Source organism: Gigantopelta aegis, chromosome 2 (assembly GCF_016097555.1).
Source record: "Gigantopelta aegis isolate Gae_Host chromosome 2, Gae_host_genome, whole genome shotgun sequence".
NCBI classification, from domain to species: Eukaryota; Metazoa; Mollusca; class Gastropoda; order Neomphalida; family Peltospiridae; genus Gigantopelta; species Gigantopelta aegis.
Window position 1 is genome coordinate 37,867,656 of NC_054700.1, and position 23,854 is coordinate 37,891,509.

General features: G+C 36.7%; 2 protein-coding genes across 2 annotated transcripts in view; both read right to left on the reverse strand.

Annotated features, from left to right (window-relative positions):
• Positions 1–1,050: 1,050 nt before the first annotated feature.
• On the reverse strand, positions 1,051–15,913 carry LOC121378068 (hyaluronan mediated motility receptor-like). Its single transcript, XM_041506170.1, has 7 exons — positions 15,828–15,913; positions 15,303–15,361; positions 12,615–12,731; positions 8,608–8,658; positions 6,995–7,088; positions 5,749–5,838; positions 1,051–1,886 (listed from the first exon to the last, which is right to left on the reverse strand). The coding sequence occupies exons 2-7, from the start codon at positions 15,344–15,346 to the stop codon at positions 1,752–1,754; spliced, it is 531 nt and encodes a 176-aa protein (XP_041362104.1). The 5' UTR covers positions 15,347–15,361; positions 15,828–15,913; the 3' UTR covers positions 1,051–1,751.
• Positions 15,914–18,434: 2,521 nt separating this feature from the next.
• LOC121388419 (kinesin-like protein KIF15) overlaps positions 18,435–23,854 on the reverse strand; it is a 67,588-nt gene continuing 62,168 nt past the window's right edge. Inside the window, exons 28-30 of the mRNA XM_041519731.1 lie at positions 22,690–22,788; positions 20,227–20,265; positions 18,435–18,584 (exon numbers count right to left, since the gene is read on the reverse strand). Of these exons, the coding sequence (XP_041375665.1) occupies positions 18,435–18,584; positions 20,227–20,265; positions 22,690–22,788 (288 nt within the window). The remainder of the gene's footprint in view (positions 18,585–20,226; positions 20,266–22,689; positions 22,789–23,854) is intronic.

Sequence of the window (23,854 nt, forward strand, 5' to 3'; positions counted from 1 at the left end):
TTAACTATTCTCTAGTAATAAGAATCTGGGCTAGTACATGATCAAGCCAGTTATATACAATATTTTTATAATATTAATGTGGCCAATCTGTAGTCTGTCCCATGGGGGAACACATTTTTTCATCCTATGGAATTTACTACAAGTTATTTATTTCTGAGCCGATTGTTTTCTAAATTGCACATAAAAATAGTACACCTTTACTTTTTTTTTTATGTCAAACCAAACTGAAATTATTTACCAACTTTTTTTTTTGTAGCATGATAGGAAGACTATAGATATACATCTATGGCTTAAATATTAAGCAGAGTTCATGATGACAGATGTTATTAGGCCTATGTCATGTGAATAGGCCAGCAGTTTCTTTCAATCAAATTTCATTATTACAAATGAAAGTATCAGGATGTTTAGTTTTTTTAAAATGGAGGAAAAAACAATCTAAACTGGACACCCATGAATCCAAGTAACAAGTGTGGATTTTAGGGGTATCTGGCGTAGAGAGAATTCCAGTTTACAGAGGGTCCAGCTTTAAAGGGGTTCGGTCATATGGTTCCAAACATAAAAAATTTCAGCGACTAGACCCATAACAGCAGAATTTTTTTTTTTAATTCTCCTCCTGCTAGGTATTCTAAATTAGTGGATAATTTACCCAAGCCGGACAACCCCCAAAATCTACGAGGACAATATGAAGTTTTACACAGTCCAGACATCCCAGTGGTACTTTTTGGGATTTCATTTACCCTGGACGTTATTTCAGCTAGATAAAAAAAAGTTTGTTTTGTTTAATAACACCACTAGAGCATATTGATTTATTAATCATCGGCTACTGGATGTCAAATAGTTGGTCATTTTAACATAGTCTTAGAGAGGAAACCCACTACATTTTCTCATTAGTAGCAAGGGATCTTTTATATGCACCATCCCACAGACAGGATAGCACATACCACGGCCTTTGATATACCAGTCGTGGTGCACTGGCTGGAACAAGAAATAGCCCAACGGGGATTGATCCCAAACCGACCGTGCATCAAGCGAGTGCTTTACCACTGGGCTACATCCCACCCTCCTGCAGCTAAATAATAAAATATGTTTTCTAATTATTTTAGTTATTAGGGAAAGCCAGTGACATCAGAGAAAAATATATGCAGGCTGTCCAGCACACCCTTATGAAAAAGTAAGCCAAAAGTAGGATTTAAAATACAGAAACAGTAGGACTAAAATAACACGTTTTTCATAATGTATTATAGAGCAAAAATTATACTGAATTTGAAAATTCTTACTTATTTTTCAGACACTAAGAGACGAATTTGAATAGCTTGTTTCTGTCTTATAAGAGTGTAACTACATACATTTACAATGCTTAAACACCTGCATTTACGAACAAAAACCCAGACTTCGTAAATAACCTAAGCAATATGCACACTTTTACAGAAATTTGCAGGCAACGTAAAACAAAAAAGTGGGGAAAACTAGATATTTTGAAGTAAAAGTAACATAAAATAAAATGTAGACCGAAACGTAGGATCACTGAACAGCATGTATATGGAATTTTGCAGTCTTGAAAGAAGGTTACAGTAAGCTTTTCATCGAACATGGATCAAAATAATCAGCTATTGGGATGTTTGGACAGCCCACTGACATGAGGAAAAGTACACTAGATCAAAGATCAGGTTACAGTATAAAAAAGAAAACAAAATCAACATTCCTTGCTTTCCTTGTAAAGGAAAAATCAGTGTGACATTTCATTTCCAATGTTACAAGTCAAGTTTGTTGGGTGTTTTTAGATGGTTTTTCTTTGAAACGATGTTGTTAAAATGATGTTCTTTCAAAAGAGATGTTGGTGTCTTCGGTAACTTGACTGCCAGTTCTCCTTTCAGTCTGGCATTTTCCTGAAAAATATTGAGACGGAAATACTAGCTGAATTCTATAGTAGTTATTATTAATTAGTGGACATACCTGTAATATACTGAACAACAATATTATTCAGTTTTAATCCCACCTGCTTGTTTGTCTATTAACATTATCAATGTCCTGTGAATATTTTCTGCCCATTTTGACAGTCTATTTACCATTTTACCATATTCATTTTATCAAAGGGGGATATATGTATACTGAGTCAAATTAAAAATTTCACAACCATTTCATTTTGGCTAATTAGCAAATATGACAAGAACGTGTTAAATAAGGGTTTTTTTTTTTTATTGTATGACGTCCAAAGAAATAGGAAATAAATGTTGAGTCAAAAATCTGTTTGATGTGCCCACAGCATTCGTCAAAACCACAAAAAATCAAAATGGCAATTCACAAGCAGGGTCATCTGATGAAATCACAGGTTCAGTAGCGCGTATGCCCTCCATGTGTACCCACAACTGCAAGGCAACGCTACCTCATTGACTGCCTGATGCGTGTAAAGACTGCATAGGGATATGGCACCATTGTTCCACTAATGAGGCACTAGGTTCCTGCAAAGTCAGTGGAGGTTTCCTGAGAGTGCACAGGCGTCTTCCCAGCACATCCCAGATGTGCTCAATGGGATTCAGGTCTGGCGACCTTGAAGACCAATCCATGACATTGATACCCGCGTTCTTCAGGTAAACCCTTGTCAAGATGGCAGTGTGGGGTTTGGCGTTGTCATGCTAAAAGATCAGGTTTGGACCATGAGCTGCCATGAAGGGCATAAGTTCTTGGGCCAGCACCTGGTCGCAGTATGCAGCAGTGTTGAGGTTGCCACGAATGACAAGAAATCGAGAACATCCATTTCCACAGAAAGCACCCCAAACCATTACACTTCCGCCTCCAAATCTGTCAACTTCACTGACACAACACTGAGCATGACGTTCACCACATCGTCTCCAAACCCTTTGCCTGCCATCAGCAAATCGCAGTGTGAATCTTGATTCATCGCTAAACACGACTTTATTCTATTCCCTCTGAGTCTATCGCAAGTGGCGTTGTGCCCACAGTTGACGCTGACGTTGATGAAAATGGGTCCAACATATGGGTGCCGTGCGTGGAGGTGAGCCGTTCACAGCAGATTTCGGATCGTTTGCGCAGACACCCGATGTCTGAAAAGTTCATTACTGCATTGCTGTAGTTCATTACTGCATTGCTGTAGCTGTCATAAAACGGTTGCGGAGGTGACATAACACAATACGACGGTCATCTGCCTATGACATCACACGTGGTCTACCCAGTCGGGGGGCTATCAGCTATGGTGCCCGTTTGTTGTAATCGTGTCCGCAGATCTTAAATTGCCCGTCGACTGCAACCCAATGCCCTTGCAATGTCGGCTACTGATGTTCCCGCGTGCAACATGCCGATGGCACATTCAAGCTGCACATTTGTGAGGCGTGACATCGAAACAGGTTGTAACACATATCGTTTTAATGGGTTTTTTCGTTGTTCGACTACTGTGAGCAAGTAAAGATGAAAATACGTGTGCTATTGTAGTCAAATGACTAGTGGCACGTGCAAAACCACGCTTGCCTCAATGGTGCTGCGCACGTGCTATGGATCGGGTCACGTGGACTGTGATGTGCTTCAGATGGAATGTAGACATTGCCATTACAATATTTATTCCTGAAAAATACCTGCTTTCAACACCCATTGACTTATTCAAATTTTAGATTGTGAAGTTTTTAATTTGACTCAGTATATATCTATATCTATATATATATATATATATATATTTATTACCCTCCTGGTGAAGATATAGTGGTGTCGTACAAATTTTGTATGCACTACCAGGTGCGTATTACAAACTGTATTTTGATTTGTCAACAGGGAACAGAGTCAATTTCGATTGGTTGGACAGCAACTGTATTAGCGGACTATTTTTTTCATTCATAATTAATGTCAAGGTCAGTAACATCCACAACTTTTACTACAAATGTCATTCACCAATTCAGCAATGTCATTCATTAAAAGTTGATGTAAACTGGACCGCGCGAGAAATATTTTTAAATAAAAAATAAAAATAAAATACTTAACAGAACAATAATTAAAACATTTATTTTATTTATTATGTGGATTTTTGGTCTACAAATTGTTATTGTCAGTTGTGATTTGTGAATTCATCATTATTAAGGTCTACGACAGTCACTTTTTGGACCCTTGTTTTGGCTTCGTACACAATAAATGAAACAACCAACGTTAATTTTTTCATATAATATATTTGACAAAAAGTAGTTTTTTTATTTTTTTAAACTTAAACTTAATATTTTTTGTAGAATTATGAAAAAGTAAAATATACCGACCTGTAAACAGCGTTGTTTGCTTGTTGTAGAAATTTAACAGAGGTCAAGGTTAGTTTTTATTTTAATGTGGCGATGCATTGTAATAATATAGCTAATTTTGAATTTGAATGACGTCAGAATTCCAATGACGTCACTTTGCACCTCCTTACAATAACCACAAACTGGGTACATGACGTTTCCGTTTTAAGAATGCTGGAAAAAAATCCAATGCAAAATTCCTATTGATTTTTTTTTTTTTTTTTCGAACATTACTGAAGCACCTGAATGTGTTTGAAGAAAATTCTATGATTAAAAAATTGTACCTTTTACGAAATATGGATTTCAAGTGAAATTACGGTAAAATATGCTATATTTATTGTGTAAAAAGCCAAAACAAGGGCGCGAAAAGTGACTGTCGTCGACCTTAAAGTTATAACTTTAGTTTTCCCGTGAACTCAGCTGCTTTTGCAAGCTACATGTTTTTAACTGCAAAAACACTTGTTATTCTCTTATTGGTTGGATTTTTGGTCAACAAATTGTTATTGTCAGTTGTGATTTGTGAATTCATCATTATTAGCATAATCAGTGGCGTAACGGGAACATTTGTTTCTTGGGGGCGTTTTGTTAAAATATGGAATTATGCATTAGTTTTACCCATTTTTCACCCAATATGAAAATAAACAAATATTTATGCATGTACCTTACAGCTTTCTTTAAATTAAAAAAAGAAACCCGATGGAAATTTATGGGGAAGTACGTCTATATCACTCCCCTGAAAACGTCACTGAGAAGTAGCGGAAGTACAACAAACTATTTCTCAATGCGGCGGTACGTAGTCGTGCACCGACTAGTTATGCAAATCAACATCCGGTTTTGAAATGCAAAATTGATTGATTTATTTTCATAATTTGTGTGATTTAAAGGAGGGTAATAAATAAAATACCACACTCGTTTTCGCTAGATATAATTTTTACGAAACTCGTGAACTTCCCAAACGTATCTGACCTCACTTTCGTTCGGTCAGATACGTTTGGGAAGTTCACTCGTTTCGTAAAAATGATATCTAGCGAAAACTCGTATAGTATTCTCTATATATATATATATAAAAATATAGATATATTAATTAAAATATTTGTATTTCTTTTATTGTTCAGTATAATATTAACTAGTTGTAAGTATTTATTAGTTTTATGAAACATTGTATGGTACCATTGATCAAAACTTGCAGAGTATTTTTGCTTAAAATATTCATGTTTGAAGCAATCTTAGTGCTAAGGTCACATTATCAACTATTTCATGAAACATACGATAGTTTTGTTTAAATTTTATTACCAGAAGTAGTAGTATAATTCAGAATTTTTCCAAATTCTTCCCTTTCTTCTGGGAAGACAGAAGTCACTTCTCCTATTTATTCAATTCTAGATTAGAGCCTGTATGTAAGAAAATGTGTGTAATGGTTTATCAAGAAATAAATAGGACATATTATTCTGTGCTTTATATGACAATATTAACTCACATGTAGCAATGCTGTATTCTGTTCCTTCAATTGGACGTGGTACTGAATTTTCTGTTTATAATTATGGTGACCCACTAGTTCAGCATTCTCCTAAGAAAATAAAACAAATATTTTACAAAATAACTGGCATTAAGATTTTATGGCAAGTTGGAAACCTGAGTAGAAACCTGAGTAGACACTTAAATAAAAGTACAAATGTAGACATTTTTTTTGTATTGGCTCTGCTTTGTGGGAAAGTGCATATAAAAAAATTCATTGTTGCATAGGAAAAATGTAGCGGGTTTCCTCTGATGACATGTAATTACCAAATGTTTCACATACAATAACCGATGACAAAATAATTAATCAATGTGCTCCAGTTAAACAAAACAAACTTTAAGCATCTGCTCTGACTTCAGCTGAATAAACCCCAAACCAGTGTGTTTAATTCACCCTTAATATTAATGAATGTGTAGTAATAACCAGTGAAACTGTTCGTAGATTCTCGAGACAAGACACAGGTTTTAAACAGCCCAGAAGAAAACACCTCGAACTAATTCCAAAACAATATTTTAATATTTGTTTGTCCAAATTTATTGCAGAAAGAAAAAACAAATAGAGAGAGAGAGAGAGAGAGAGAGAGAGAGAGAGAGAGAGAGAGAGAGAGAGAGAGGGAGGGAGGGAGGGAGGGAGGGAAGGAGGGAGGGAGGGAGGGAGGAAGAGTGTGAGTCAAAGCAACCACCAAAGCAAAAGATATAGAGAGAAGACAAAGAGAAGAAAAAGAGAGAGAGAAGAAAACGAGAGAGAAAAGACAGAGAGAGAGAGAAGACAGGGCAAACAAGAAAGTAAAGAAAGAATTGAGAAAGAAAGAAAAGAGAAAAAAAATGATGAACTGCTTAAATATTTTATTCCAAGTACAGATCCACAACTTCAGGGCTTTACATTACATCAAAGTCACAACGTTAAAGGGTGTGCCCAAAATAACTATAAACATACCAACTACTAAACAATTTTAAGTACAAAAATATTAAGCCTAAATTAGCTTGAAATAACTGAAAATGCATTTCTGAATATCTGCAACCCTTGAAATCACTTCCATTTCATATCCTCAATTAACATTAGATTAATGTGCTTTCTGAAGATCTTGCTATTCTCAGAATAAACAAAAAAAATATGTTCTGCCCAAATTAGTGAGATCTGAAACCCTGAGAAAATTAGTGGATTTTTTTCTTTAATGGAATGATAAAATTTCAAAAAACTTAAAAACCTTAGACAGCTTGGCATTGGTTTCTTTGAGATTTTCAATTTCAAACTGGAGTGCTGTAACAGTGTCACCATCCTGATGGGCAATAGCCTTCAACCTGTAAGAAATCAAATCACATTACAAACAGAAAGAAAGAAATGTTTTATTTAACGATGCACTCAACACATTGTATTTACGGTTATATGGGGTCAGACATATGGTTAAGGACCACACAGATATTGAGAGAGGAAACCTGCTGTCACCACTTCATGGACTACTCTTTTCGATTATCAGCAAGGGATCTTTTATATGCACCATCCCACAGACAGGGTAGTACATATCACAGCCTTTGATATACCCGTCGTGGTGCACTGGATGGAACGAGAAATAGCCCAATGGGCCCACCGATGGGGATCGATCCCAGACTGACCGTGCATGGAGCGAGTGCTTTACCACTGGGCTACATCCCGCTCCTCATTACAAACAGAGTTCTTACACTTGAAAAAAAACCCATAAAATTCGAGGACATTTCCAGGACTTTTCAAAAAAATTCCTGGACAAGAAATGTTCAATCAATGAATGTTTTCATAACAAATTGTTGTCTGAATTTTAGACAGGTTATGAGAACAACAAAAGTAAAACTGCAAAAAATAAATAAAATAAACCACCAAATTTCTGGCTTACATTTCCAGGCCCAAGGACACTACAATTTAATGCTTTTTCCATGACATTCCAGGCCTGGATTTTAAAACAATAAAATTCAAGGACATTCAAGGATTTCCACGATGTTAAAGAACCCTGTACACAGCTCATTGCAACAGGAATTATTTGCACTACTCTGTTGTGCATTCATTTATTTTTGTCATACTCTAAATCACAAGTGTACAATATAATCTAAGTTAGTGAGACCATCACTGTTACATTTTATAATGTAGTATTATTAGTATTACATAATTATAAATCAGCTGAAACCCACTTAGATCTGTTATTCTATAAAATATATTACAAATACAAACAGTATTCTGCAATACAATAGGAATACATGTACATAAATACATGTACCTTATTAAATATCAAGTTTTTAACACAAGTGTAGAAACATTATATGTGCTGCCCTGCAAAAGCACAATTTCTTATTCCAAACTAAAGATCATGTATTACAGTTACCCCTAATAGCCACTGATTTATGAAATAAGACTATAGTTCATCCCACAAGGATCGCCTTTTTTCATACTATAGAATTTACTACAAGTTATTATTTATGAACTGCCAAAACACTTTTACTTTTCTTTTTATGTCAAAACAAACTGAAATAATTTACACAAAAACATTTTTGTAGGAGAGTGGGACAGACTATAGATTTAGTGTTAAAATGTCTAGTCAAATACAACCATTTGTGCAACCAGTAATGGAACAAAATTATACAACCCAAAAATGATAATCTCATAATAACACCTCCCCACCCCACCCCTCCAAGAAGACATTTTAAAGTGGGTTTTTTTAATTGTTTATTGTCCCAAGAAAAGAAATACGGTAATGTCAGAGTTGGGAGCCCTGGTATCACTACGTTACATTAATGTTATAGGATACATATTATATAATAATACAAATAATATGGTAAGACATTCTGAAGTTACCTCTCGACATCTTCTTCACAACGATTTACTATAACATCTTGAGTGGCAAGCCTGAAATATTGACCACAAAATACATGTTAAAAATATTGTCAACAAATATTTGGCTAAAATAAATTATTTACTGAAATGACATTACACATTTCCCCCATTTGTTCATTCAAAATTAGAACACTAATAAGTTAATGTTTTACTTCAATGGTTTCAAGATTCAAAATAAATAAATAAAACAATTAGGGCCAAAGTTACACAGCATATTTTCGACTTACACTCTTGTAACTACATCATTTTTCAATACTTAAACACTGGCATTTAAAGGAATGATCACACAAGCCTTTTGGACTGGTATGCTTATTCAACAATATATAATGCACATTATTGCTTAATATCAACAAGTATAATCTTGTATTTAATTAATAAAACAGTTAAATGTGACGGCTATTATATATAATGGGCTCAGCCATTTTGTACCATCCCAATGAATACCCTCCTCTGGCGTGTCGGTGGTTACATAATGCTTAACATGTCACGTCAGGAATTAGTCTTATAACTGAAGAAACAAACATAACTGATTTTTGAGGATACATCGCAATGTTCTGTAATAATATCCATCCCAGTAAGCCAGCAATAAGTATGTATTATTTTTCAATACAAAATAAACCACTATTGTCAAAGTGTTGAAATAACTGTCTTATGTTTTGTCCATACATTAACCCACGTACTTAAATGATAATCGGAGTGTTTTCTTTGTTAATTGGGTTTTTACTTTCCATGACCTGTACCTGTGATTCCTGATTGGCATGTGTATATTTGAAACTTCAAAGGTATCCAGTCACAGTAATTAATCCGCTGTCTAGACACAAAAAAATATGTGCCGGTTTTATTAAGATCACAGGGTATTGTGGGATAACCTGCAACTCTTCAAATCGTAACAGACATTATTAGTCGTCCTGCTTTATTACTTTCCCATCTAAAAATCACAAAACTGAGCAATTATATACATGTAGTCTCAAAGAAAATTATCACTTGGGTATCGTGAGTGGTCGTTTTTGTTCCAACGTACCCTACCAATAGGCCTAATAATATGCATTTTTTCTTTGGATTTTTTAAGAGGTGGAAAATACTATAACTCCATTTCGTTCTGTTGATACAAATTGAAATATATTTAGTTAATAGTTTATTATACCATCAAGTCATTTATGTTGTTTTACAAGTCAGGTTGATGAAAGCAAAGCGCCTTGTCGTAAATTAGAGCATTTGTTTATACTGTACATACAGGAGTTGGTAGGAGTTGGTAGGAGCTGATGTCACTTTGTTTCCGAATGACACGAAAACGAAACAAAATTGTTGCCCCAAGTTAGCAGGAATAATGATGTGTTTTAATTAACTCTAAAATTACGTGTTTTTCATTTCTTAAAGTGTCAGTATATTTTGGTGGTCCGGGTATGCGTCTTTCCAAAACATACGGCTCATGTTCGAGTTTACTATCCCTTTAAGGAAAACAAGCTTCGTAAATTCAGCCCTTATTGCCTTTTTAGTACGAGAACATCCAGAAAATATTATCCTTTGAGAAATGAACCCCTTCTGACCCATACAATATTTGTAAAACTGAAGTGGAAAAGACAAACATACATATTGAAGAAAAAAGTTTTGTGTGTTTTCTCTTTTTATCCATACCTCTCGACGTCTGGGCATATTCCCCTTTCACAATGGACAGGCATGAATGTCTCAACAACAAATTATTGGCTGTAATCTTCTAAAGGGTGGTGGGGGGGGGGGGGGGGGGGGGGGGGGGGGGGGGGGGGGGAGGAATAAAGTCCAGTGCTAAAGCACTCGCTTGATGCGCAGTCAGTTTGGGATTGATCCCAGTCATCGGTATTTATTGTTCCAGCCAGCACACCACGACTGGTATATCAAAGGCCATGGTATGTACTATCCTGTCTGTGGGAAAGTGCACATAAAAGATTTCTTGCTACTAATGGAAAAATGTAGCGGGTTTCTTCTTTAAGACTATATGTCAAAATTACCAAATGTTAATAAATCAATGTTGCTCTAGTGGTGTCGTTAAACAAACTTTTATAGTTGTTTCCAGAGTATCCAATTTCTGGTCAGGTGATCTTTCTCCTTCTGACCAGTTCATTATTAAAGAATAAGGTGCACATGGAGGAGGACGAAGAAGGAAATGTTTTATTTAACGATGCACTCAACACATTTTATTTACGGTTATATGGCGTCGGACATATGGTTAAGGACCACACATATATTGAGAGAGGACACCCGCTGTCACCACTTCATGGGCTACTCTTTTCAATTAACAGTAAGGGGTCTTTTATATGCACCATCCCACACAGGATAGCACATACCACGGTCTTTGTTACACCAGTTGTGGAGCACTGGCTGGAATGAGAAATAGCCCAATGGGTATATTGAGAGGAAACCCACTGTTGCCACTTCATGGGCTACTCGTTTCAATTAACAGCAAGGGAACTTTTATATGCACCATCCCACAGACAGGATAGTACATACCATGGCCTATGTTACACCAGTTGTGGAGCACTGGCTGCCCAAAGGGTCCACCGACGGGGATCGATCCTAGACTGACCATGCATCAAGCAAACCCTTTACCACTGGGCTACATCCCGCCCCCAGGTTATGAACTGAGGTTGTAGTATAAAAAGGAAAAAAGACCAAGTACTGATATTAGCACTGTATGGCATGAGTTAAAGTTTGTTTTGTTTAACAACACCACTAGAGCACATTGATTTATTAATCTTTGACTATTGGATGTCAAACATTTAGTAATTCTGAAACTATGTGTAGTCATCAGAGGAAACCCGCTACTTTTTTTCTGATGCATCAAGGGATCTTTTATATTCAGACAGGATAGCACATACCACAGCCTTTGGTGGAATGGCTGGAACAAGAAATAGCCCAATAGGCCCACCGACGGGGATCGATCCCAAACCGACGGTGCATCAAGCGAACGCTTTACCACTGGGCTATGTCCCGTCCCTGTAAGACATCAGATGTTAATGTTAACATCAGTTATGCCAATGGTGTAAGATACACATCAAATAACAATTCTGCCGAATTAAATGCCTTGCCTACCATAAACGTTTTCGATGCACTGTGATGGACATCCATAGGTGCAACTATAAACCACGCTTCATTGATCTAGGACTTACAGTTTGTCACAAACAGATCTTAACACAAAACTTTAGTGCAAAATTTGATGCCAATGCTGTCAGCTGTCAGAAAAGTAATATCTAGATCTCGTCTTTTTACTGCATGAAGACGAGACAAAACTAACCTGAGAATTGCCTCACTTTATTATTTATGTAAAAGGTAAATATTTCAACAGTTAGCAAGTCATTCCTCCATACATTTAGTTTCTGTATACATATGTATACTAGTCACAAGACGTTACGGGCCACGTGGACACTGCATCTGATAGGGGTAGCTCACTCGCTGTGCCAGTGGTATGGAAATGTTCTTCCAGTTAATGGATGACGGAATGGCTCACTTGCAGGCATCTCGCAACTTGTCTCATGGATATGCTATCATTCATACATGGAAGGGTTCAACCAGTCCAGAATGGTCAGTTTATGTTTTAATGGCATGGTTATCCAAAGACAGATTGCAAAGAAATTTATACCCTCCCAGCAGTACTCAAGACATAAAAGGTGTTAACATAAAAAAAAGGAGTTTCACATGCACCATGTAGTTTATCAGGCAGGTGTCTTGCTTAGTCAATAATTTTTTTTTTTTTAAAAGTCAAACAATCTTGGATTTTTTATGCATTTGCCATACACTTTCTACCGGCAACCAAACAAGCTGTGAGTAAGACTCCTGTACATGAAATCTGAAATGCACATCCCTGTGACTTACTTTTCACCACCCCTGATCTTAAAAATACTTTCTTTTTAAAAAGTAAGGTAAAATTTCATACTGGCCCTTAAATTGTTGTGACTAGTATATAACCATCTTTAGAAAAACACCAGGAATCCAACCTTTGTTCGAGATCAGCTATTTTTTCTTCCTGCTTCTTGAAGGTGTCATCCTTTTCTGAACGCAACTTTTCATTTTCAGCAGCACTTGCTGCAACATCATTCAACAATTCTGAAATTCTACAACATTAAAAAAATAATAATAATCAACATGGAATTGTGATTGAGAAAATGAACCATAATGCTATTTTAAAGCTGCTACTATAATCCCCATCCCCATGAAAACCCCACACCCAACAACAACCAATAGCTTTTTTTTGCTTTTTAAAAAATATTTATTTTTCCCAGTCCATTCTGAGCATGTCAAGGTTGGGCCTTACATCAAAGTGATATAATTTATACACAAGTACATACAGTCAAACTTCGATCTCTCGATCTGAGGAGACAGTCCCGGCCGAGTTGATATACAAACGAGTAATATTGACCTTTGAAAAATCAAACTTCGAAAACTCGATAAACTCGATCTCTCAACCTAATTCTTTGGTCCCACCATAAAGATTTAATGGAGTATGCACTTCTAAAACTCAACACGTGTGGATTGATCAAACTGTCGTTGCCGGTAGTATGTTAAAAACAAATGTATTGTCAATCATGTCAATCAAGGGAAGCGTGCCTGTCTTGGGTGGTCGTGGCTGTCAAGGATTACGGTGATAATTACAGAATAGATTGCCGATTAAGTGGAACGAAATGATCCTCTGTTTGGTAGTCGGTGTTCGTCCGTGGTGGAGACCCTTGCTACCTAATACTTAATTACAGACACAGTCTGGTTAACTTTAAAGAGCATTTGTAATAACTGTTAGCGCCGTTTGTTTTTGCTCTCAAAGGCGTGAATCGTGTCAAACTTTAGCTTTTCTATTTATATATCAGTTAATGTTTATCAATTACCAGTCATTTAGTTATGTTAAAAATTGATACATCACAGATTGAGAAATCTGGGGAATGACCTGGTAACATGGGGTTTACCAGATCGGTTTAAAAAAGTTCTGCTTTCTTGTCATCCAAGCAATCTTGCGTAGGGTCCAGAAATGGAGGGTGGGTGGCCAGATTGGAGAAAGAAAGAAGAGGTGCGAAGCGTAAATAATGTTGAGTAAAACAAATGCACTTATAGTGTTATTCGGCATTCAGTGGTTTATTTGTTAGTTCCGCCATGTTTTGACATCTGTAAAATACATCAATGTTACTTTCTGTTATTTATATATGTATGTAAATGCCGCCTTCTTCTTTTTTCTGTCAATAAATACACGTAGCCTATATGCCCAAGCATATATTTCAAATTAATCTGGGTTATCTTTTTTGTTTTATTAACTTACTTTTACAATATATGCAAAACGAATGTACTACAGGTGTCGAAGATGCCAACAGCTGAGGTGGTGTAGGATGAGATGAGATGGGGTGGCGTGGGGTGAGGTGACTGATATATTAATATCAACTGGGGATGCAGTTTTCAGAAAGAAATGTTTTATTTAACGACGCACTCAACACATTTTATTTACGGTTATATGGAGTCAGACATATGGTTAAGGACCACACAGATTTTGAGAGGAAACCCGCTGTCGCCACTACATGGGCTACTCTTTCCAATTAGCAGCAAGGGATCTTTTATTTGCGCTTCCCACAGGAAGGATAGCACAAACCATGGCCTTTGTTGAACTAGTTATGGATCACTGGTCGGTGCAAGTGGTTTACACCTACCCATTGAGCCTTGCGGAGCATTCACTCAGGGTTTGGAGTCAGTATCTGGATTAAAAATCCCATGCCTCAACTGGGATCCGAACCCAGTACCTACCAGCCTGTAGACCAATGGCCTAACCACGACACCACCAAAGCCGGTGCATAGTTTTCAGAGTTCAAAAGTAGGCAGCAAAGCAGACGCTTCTTAAAATATTATGCGAAATCAACCAACTGCAATGCAGTTTCAAATTTGAACTTTTATATATTAATTTCGAAATCTCAAACTCCCTGAAACTCGAACTATTTCCTCATCCCCTTCAAGATCAAGTTATCGAAGTTTGACTGTATATCTAATTTGTGGTATGATAATGTTATACAGTCATATATAACAATTTAATACATAAACGTAACAACCAATAGCTTAATACTGAATATGGCAATGGCTATTTTCAATGGCTTTAATAGCCAGTATTTACTTTAAAGTGGGCATTAACGCAATATTCCATGTTACACCAATAAAATAATATATTTTATTACATGCCTATTCAATCTTACTATAGTGATAAAGGCCTTTTGAAACCATGTAATAAATTTATCCTGTATCGGACATATGTGTAATCTGGACCGGAACTTTTAAATAGGAAATTCCCTTTTTCTTTTTACTGCAGTTACTGCCTTTTATTTACTTACGTCATATATGATTTACAAATGACGTCATGTCATATTTGAAACTTTACACAAGGCTGCCTTAGAGTATGATTCTTTACGTTAAATGAATCCATGCAAGGAGTTTTGATCATAGATTTAACAACATGTTGTTAAATTAAAAACCGTTTTTGTAAAACATAAAAGAAGGTATGTAATAAATACAGAACTTCACATATGTTGTTTTCGCTTCCTATTTATTGCACTCATTTATTTTGCGGAAGAGGGTATGTGAAGTTCTGTATATATGTGTTACATCTTGTAGGACACTGTGGACTGGTAAAAATAAACTACTGAACACGAGTATAAACTTACTTCCGTTCATACATATTGTCAGTAGAAGCAGTGTGTGACTCCATTTGAGAATTCTGAAGCTGTGAATGGAAAAGGTGTACTGAAGTGAAACTAAACAAATAAAGCATGAATATACAGAGATGAAAGTGGGTTACTTCGAGAATAATTAACAAGCTACGAGGATTTACAAATTATGTCCTGAGTGAATGAATGTTGTAAAACTCAGCCCTTGGATATGAATCGTAGTTTATTTTTAATCAACATTAACTAAAATATCATAAAAATTAGAAAAACCCACGGAAATAATACTTACCGATTCACATATGAACTTTATTTTATGTATTTATAAAACATTTATGTGAATATATGCGAGTAAAAATTATAAATTTGTATCCACTCAACATAATTTTTTGTAAAAAATTAATCCAGTAGTCTAAAGGTTAATCATCGACTATTGGATGTCAAACAAACAAGAAAGAAAACACCAAAGTAGAGACGTGCTATTATTTTCCCAGATAGTAAAAATAGCACATCTCAGTGACTTACCTTGAATGACTCAATTTCTGCATTTTTTTTACTGTTTGAAGACTCCAGCTCTTCCAACAAATGTCTCAGTTTGCCATGTTCCTCGCGCAAAGTGGAGAAAGTTAAGCAAAGTTTCCAATTTCATTTTTGCAAGTTACAGTACCATTTTTACAAGAAAAACCCATTTAAAATGTGAGCCATCTCTCTCTCTCTAATATGTTCTCTCAAATTTATTTCTGATAATGTCAGGGTGGTGGTCTCTCTCTCTCTCTCCCTCTCTCCCTCTCTCACACACACACACACACACACAAATGCTATGGAAAGAAAGAAATGTTTTATTTAACGACGCACTCAACACATTTTATTTACGGTTATATGGCGTCAGACATATGGTTAAGGATCACACAGATTTTGAGAGAAAACCCGCTGTCGCCACTACATGGGCTACTCTTTCCGATTAGCAGCAAGGGATCTTTTATTTGCGCTTCCCACAGGCAGGATAGCACAAACCATGGCCTTTGTTGAACCAGTTATGGATCACTGGTCGGTGCAAGTGATTTACACCTACCCATTAAGCCTTGTGGAGCACTCACTCAGGGTTTGGAGTCGGTATTTGGATTAAAAATCCCATGCCTCGACTGGGATCCAAACTCAGTACCTACCAGCCTGTAGACCGATGGCCTAACCACGACGCCACCAAGGCCGGTCAAATGCTATGGAGAAGAAACTGAAATTACTTCATTGCTGGCATCGAAGTGACAATGGAGAATTTCAGGACACTGCTTCTCATATTATTTTAGGTCAAAATTTCAAATCTTGGAGACACTACACAAATGTAATGAAAGATGATATTTCTGGTCGATCAGTGTAGCTAGCATGAATACAAAAATAATCTTTTACTAAACGATATGTGAATTCTAGCTTTACCAGAGCTTCTAGATTACGCCAGCCCCACTCCCATGGCTAGTGATATTCAATGTTGGTCTAGTAAATAACTACTACTGCCATGCTAGACAGGGCTTCTAGATTACGCCAGCCCCACTCCCATGGCCAGTGATATTCAATGTTGGACTAGTAAATAACTACTACTGCCATGCTAGACAGGGCTTCTAGATTACGCCAGCCCCACTCCCATGGCTAGTGATATTCAATGTTGGGCTAGTAAATAACTACTACTGCCATGCTAGACAGGGCTTCTAGATTACGCCAGCCCCACTCCCATGGCCAGTGATATTCAATGTTGGACTAGTAAATAACTACTACTGCCATGCTAGACAGGGCTTCTAGATTACGCCAGCCCCACTCCCATGGCTAGTGATATTCAATGTTGGGCTAGTAAATAACTACTACTGCCATGCTAGACAGGGCTTCTAGATTACGCCAGCCCCACTCCCATGGCCAGTGATATTCAATGTTGGGCTAGTAAATAACTACTACTGCCATGCTAGACAGGGCTTCTAGATTACGCCAGCCCCACTCCCATGGCTAGTGATATTCAATGTTGGGCTAGTAAATAACTACTACTGCCATGCTAGACAGGGCTTCTAGATTACGCCAGCCCCACTCCCATGGCTAGTGATATTCAATGTTGGGCTAGTAAATAACTACTATTGCCATGCTAGACAGGGCTTCTAGATTACGCCAGCCCCACTCCCATGGCTAGTGATATTCAATGTTGGGCTAGTAAATAACTACTATTGCCATGCTAGACAGGGCTTCTAGATTACGCCAGCCCCACTCCCATGGCCAGTGATATTCAATGTTGGGCTAGTAAATAACTACTATTGCCAATGCCATGCTAGACAAGGCTTCTAGATTACGCCAGCCCCACTCCCATGGCTAGTGCTATTCACTGTTGGGCTAGTAAATAACTACTATAGCCATGTCCGATGGCTAGTGAAAAACTAAAAAGTTGTCAAATGCTACAAATGTCAAATGTTGTCAAAAGTGTATTTTGTACATATGAATATCCTTCCCCCTCCCGCAAATCTATGGGTTTTCAGCTCTATCTCCTTCTTTAGGTGACATTCTATTAGCAAAATAGTATTTACTTAAACTAGAGCTAGTGAATTTTTAATTGTGGCTAGTAAATGTTTTAAATCACTGATCCCATGGCTAGTAGATTCTAAATTCTAGAAGCCTTGCTTTACATTAATTAAAAAGGAAGTAATGTTTTATTTCTCAACACATTAAATATGGCGTCAGAATATGGTTAAAGACCACACAAAAAGCCACTACCTACTCTGTCCGATTAGAGCAAAATTTGCTTTACAAACATGGCCTTTGTTTGAACCAGTTATTCACTGGTCAGTACAAGTGGTTTACACCTACCCATTGAGCCTTGCGGAAGACTCACTCAGGGATTGCGGTATTTAAAAATTCATGCCTAGACTGGGATCCGAACCCAGTACCTACCAGCCTGTAGACCGATGGCCTGCCACGATGCCACCGAGGTCGGTCTAATTAGGAAGTACATGTCAAATAAAAATTAAAATATCAAGACAAAAAGCATTGTAGCAGGGCTTTTTTTTGGCATTCAGTTTGTGCATTTAATTCAGTAGACAGACGAGTGAAAGGAACTGAAAATTAAACATAACTGCTACTGTGTCGTTAACAAAACCTTTCTTTTTACTCGGCAATTCTCACAACGTTGAACCTGCTGCATAGAACCGATATGAAAGGATATGATGAAAGTTCTTCTTTCACAGATTCATCGGGCTCCAAGCGATTTTGAAATTCTTGAAGAGCCTGGGAATGGCGAAACTCAAGCTGATTCATCTGAAAAGGAAGGAGGGAAATGTTTTATTTAACGACGCACTCAACACATTTTATTTACGGTTATATTTGCGTCAAACATATAGTTAAGAACCACACAGACATTGAGAGAGGAAACCCACTGTCACCATTTCACGGGCTACTCTTTTCGATTAGCAGCAAGGGATCTTTTATATGCACCATCCCATACAGGGTAGTACAATACCACGGCCTTTGATATACCAGTCGTGGTGCACTGGCTGGAACGAGAAATAGCCCATTGGGCCCACCGATGGGGATCAATCCCACACCGAACGCACATCGAGCGAATGCTGTACTACTGGGCTACATCCCGCCCAAATTCATCTGAAAAACCTTCACAACAAACTGAATTTAATCACCTTCAACTCCTGTAACCCGATTTAATTAGTTATTTTAGCACACAGAGCTGATCAGTAGCAGATAGGGCTTTCAGAAACCGTTCTAAACAGGTTTATCTTTTTACATTTAATTCCTACTTCATGCGGTGTATTTGTCATAGTAAGTGAATCTACCTGTCAAGCCTAATCTGCCCAGAGGCAATTAGATGCATACTTTCTTAATTGATACGCAGATGAGATGTCTGGCCTGAATGGGTACCAGTTTTCCTGAAGGTGTGAAGATTGGTTATTTGCTGCACCTTATCGCTGTTGTTAAAATATCCCTTTTATATAACAGTAAACATTTACTGTGGCCGCTCAATACAGGTATTTTTTGCGATTTGAGATCGGATTTAGATGGCCGCTGGCTGCGTTAGACAGGAGACCGCTTATTACAGGTGCGTTTACATTATAAATGGTTTGGGAGGAAAAAAAGTGGCCGCTTAAGGCAGGTGACAGCCGCTTAAGGCAGGTGACCGCTGGACAGGTTTGACTGTATATATAAAAACTTGCTTCACCAAAAAAAGAAGATATTTTTCAAAGAGCCTCAGTTGTATTTTGTTTCACCAACGTAAATTTATTTTATGAACTCAGGCTTTAAGCTACATAAAAGATACTGTGAGCACTTTATCAGTTATGGGGACAGGACGTACCCCAGTGGTAAAGTGTTCGCTTGATGCGCAGTCGGTCTGGGATCGATCACCGTCGGTGGGCCCATTGGGCTATTTCTCTTCCAGCCATGGTACTACAACTAGTATATCAAAGGCCGTGGTATGTGCTATCCTGTCTGTGGGATGGTGCATATAAAAGATCCCTTGCTACTAATGGAAAAAGGTAGCGGGTTTCCTCTCCAAGACTAAAATGTCAAAATTACCAAGTTTGATATACAATAGCCAATGAATAACAAATCAATGTGCTTTAGTGGTGTCGTTAAACAAAACAATTTTTTTTCTTATTTTTTTGTATCACACACTCAACACATTTTATTTATGGTTATATGGCATCGGACATATGGTTAAGGACCACACACATTTTGAGAGAGGAAACCCGCTGTCACCACTTCATGGGCTACTCTTTTTTATTAGCAGCAAGGGATCTTTTACATGCACCACCCCACAGACAGGATAGTACATACCATGGCCTTTGTTAAACCAGTTGTTGAACATTGGCTGAAATGAGAAATGGCCCAATGGGCCCACCGATGGATCGATTGCAGACTGATCGCTAAACACAATGAAAGTCCTCACCTCATCTTTTGATTTTATCTTCAGTTCATTTTGAGTAGCCTGGAAAGACAAATAAAGAACTTGCATGTTTACATACTTATTGCAGTGTATCAAAATCAATCTCATTCCTTAATGTGAATCCCTTCAAGTATGTTGGAATATGTTGATCATTTATTAAATTGTGTCAGAAAAAGAAAACAATCTAATGTCCATTTACAGGGGTTGAAATTGTTTGTACTACTATTCCAAAGGAATAGTGAATTTCAAAAAACACTATTCCGTCTAAATATGTATTATCCCTTCAATTATTAATGTACTACTAGTTTTCCTAACTGTGCTTCGTCGCCCTGTACAACATTGCATAATGAACAATTGTTTATATACCAGTCTATGCATTACTCCGTACTAGCTGGAATTACAAACGAACTCACTCCAAACATTAGTCTCGATCAAAAAGACATTTATTTTGTACCGGTAAGTGCATGAGAAAGGTTTTAGTAGTGCGAGGATTTGTTCTGCAGAAAAATGTAGCTGAAGAAAAAGCGTAAGCGGAATAGTCGCAGGCGATTTTCGGTATTCCGTGCTTTATTTTCACTTTCATGATAGAATATTGGAATAATTGTTTTACTATTCCGTTTCGAAATTTACTCTTTGGGAATAGCGGAATGCGTAAAATTTGACCCCTGCCATTTATCATTAAAGGGACTGCCCTGATTTTGCTGCCATTGCAAGATGTTTGTAACTAATAATAAAATTTTGTAACCTCTAAAATTATATACTATAGATACAGATTCTTTTTCAGAATATCAGTTTCTATATTCCTTGTTTTGAACATCCTACTGTTTGTAAGTAGCGTCAAAAATACTATTTCTGCTGATCGCACATCTTAAGCTTGTTTGATATGACAAAGTTTTATGTTGCTAATGGATTTCGCGAAATTTTAAGATTGATAACATTTCATGATTTACAGTATAAGGAAATAAAATGCAGTTTGGCCTAGCACAAACACTAGAATGATCAGAAACATATTTAATATACAGGCTTTGATTTGTTATGTGGAAAATAAGTATCATATTTGTGGGATAGAAAAAGTACACCAGAGGTGGTGGAAATTTCTACTCTGGGCGAGACTTGCAGAGTCCCAGGGTTGAAATTTAAACCACAGGGTGTACTTTGTCATTCGGTAATTAAACTATTATTTTACACAAACAGATAAAGATGGCTGAAAAAGTAACTTCTTTAGTTTACTATTTTATCATAAATAAACTCCACTATCATATCTGCCTCATCTGTTTCAAGTGTAAAATAAAAGTTAAAATAAAATATCTTTTATAATGCAGGTAATAATAACGAAATATCAATCTAAAACTGTTGTTTGATGACCTCAGATACCAACTCGCATTAATACGACATAATATATTACCAACAATGTATTACTCCCCATGTTAAACACAAAAAAGTAAAAGTAAAGTGTGTTTTATTTAACGACGCCACTAGAGCACATTGATTTTTTTATCTTATCATCGGATGTTGGACGTCAAACATATGGTCATTCTGACACTGGGTTTTTTTTTTATAGAGGAAACCCGCTTTTGCCACATAGGCTACTCTTTTACGACAGGCAGCAAGGGATCTTTTATTTGTGCTTCCCACAGGCAGGACAGCACAAACCATGGCCTTTGTTGAACCAGTTATGGATCACTGGTCGGTGCAAGTGGTTTACACCTACCCAATGAGCCTTGCGGAGCACTCACTCAGGGTTTGGAGTCGGTATCTGGATTAAAAATCCCATGCCTCGACTGGGATCCAAACCCAGTACCTACCAGCCTGTAGACCAATGGCCTAACCACGACGCCACCAAGGCCAGTTTGTTAAACACAATGATGTCATAGCATATGCAAGATCTATTTATGGGCTGATATCATGGATTGGGTCTGTCTTGCATAGCTAGAGATGGGAGAAAAATATATTTAATATATAATCTATAGTTGTTCAAAAAGTCTCCGTTAGTCAGCAACAAACTCTGGGCAGTTCCTTTAAAGATACTGAAGTGGGTTTGCTGCCATTGTGAAATGTTTCTGACTATCAGAGCCTTTTATTACACTGCACAAACTACTTGATTTTAACACTTCCTAGATCTGTCCATAAGTGTACGAGAAAGGAAGGAAACTGCTGTAGCAAAATCTCAAATTTTGGCAAAAATTATACAGATATTCTGTCAAAATGTGCTAACCTGAGATCTTTTTACCATGTATTTCAATAATTCTACCCTAACATGAATAAATGCTAATATGAAAAATTTTGTTATGCAGATTTTGGTCCTTTTGTTTAATTCATGGAAAAAGCTTACAAAAATGGTAGCCCGTACGCCTATGGATCTGTCTGTATATTGAATATCCCCTAAATGTCTTTGATCTGTGTTACCAACAAATCCATTTTAAATATGTTTTAATTTAATTGCATGTTAATATCCAACACAAGTACCTGTAGCAGTTCAATTTGTTTATATGCATCTTGCAATTCAGCTTCCATCTTGGTGAAAGAATCCATCAAAGAATCCAAGCTTTCGGCTTGGTTACTCAGCTGAAAACAATAGCAAACCTTTTCAACATGTTAACAACAAACACCAAGAAATGTTCTAAAAAAATATTTACACAATTTCTATAATTTTAAGTGCTTGTTTACATATAACCAGAGTTTCTGCCAGAGGGTAAAACGGGTATGGTGCCATACCCAAATATTTTTGCAGATTTTATTTTTTTAAGTTAACCGTGTGACAAAATTAATTACTCTTATCATTACTGTATGATTTTCTTAACCCTAACAATAAACTTAACACATTTTCTTTCTGGGGTTGCATTCAATTCCATAGCACCATACCCAAAAATATCTTTCTGGCAGAAACACTGAAAAACAGTCAAAATATAAAATATTGACATCATCAAAGCCTATTTTAACTAATAGTGGTTGTTACCTCTATATACAATGTTAAGATCAAATTGGATATGGACGTGTATCATAGGGAAATTAATACGAATAGCAAAATAGATATGGATAGACCCATCCACTGATGGGGATAGATCCAAAACCGACCACACATCAAGCGAGCGCTTTATCACTTGGCCTTCTCAATAAAATAAAGTACCAATATAAAGTGATGTCATCGGATAAAACGTTCCCTAACAACATTATTTTTACGTTCATCTAGAAATAAACAAACTTGCGTTGCAATGACTGGACAATGGAAATTTAATTTTACTGTAACAAAGCAGAAGATGAATTTTAACATTTTGTACCACAAACATACTATGCCATCTTTAAGGGAGACACTGAAAATTAAAGCATATTAACTAAATAAAGTAAAAGTATTAGTAAATTAAGACGTGTGCCAGGTGGAAATTTTAAACTTTTCATTTACTTGTTTTATATGGTGGCTACGGCCCTAAATTCTTCTCAAAACCAATATTATCTAAAGATTCAGACATGCATTTTAAATTTAAATTACTCAAAAGGTGTTTTTTAAAAACAGGATATTGATAAATTCTCTTAAATGAGATAAAAAGTAGTTTTTTCGAAATTTTATCAGGAAGTTAGGTCAACTAAAATTTAAAAAAAAGAAGTTTGTTTTGTTTAATGACACAACTAGAGC

What these genes read in the sequence shown, in the direction of transcription:
- LOC121378068 (XM_041506170.1), bottom strand. Translation starts at nt 15,346, where the DNA reads ATGGAGTCACACACTGCTTCTACTGACAATATGTATGAACGGAA. An exon ending in GACAATATGTATGAACGGAA is followed by an intron (nt 12,732 to 15,302) that starts GTAAGTTTATAC and finishes TTAATGTTGTAG; the next exon opens with AATTTCAGAATTGTTGAATG. An exon ending in CCAATGCCAAGCTGTCTAAG is followed by an intron (nt 5,839 to 6,994) that starts GTTTTTAAGTTT and finishes TTATTTTCTTAG; the next exon opens with GAGAATGCTGAACTAGTGGG.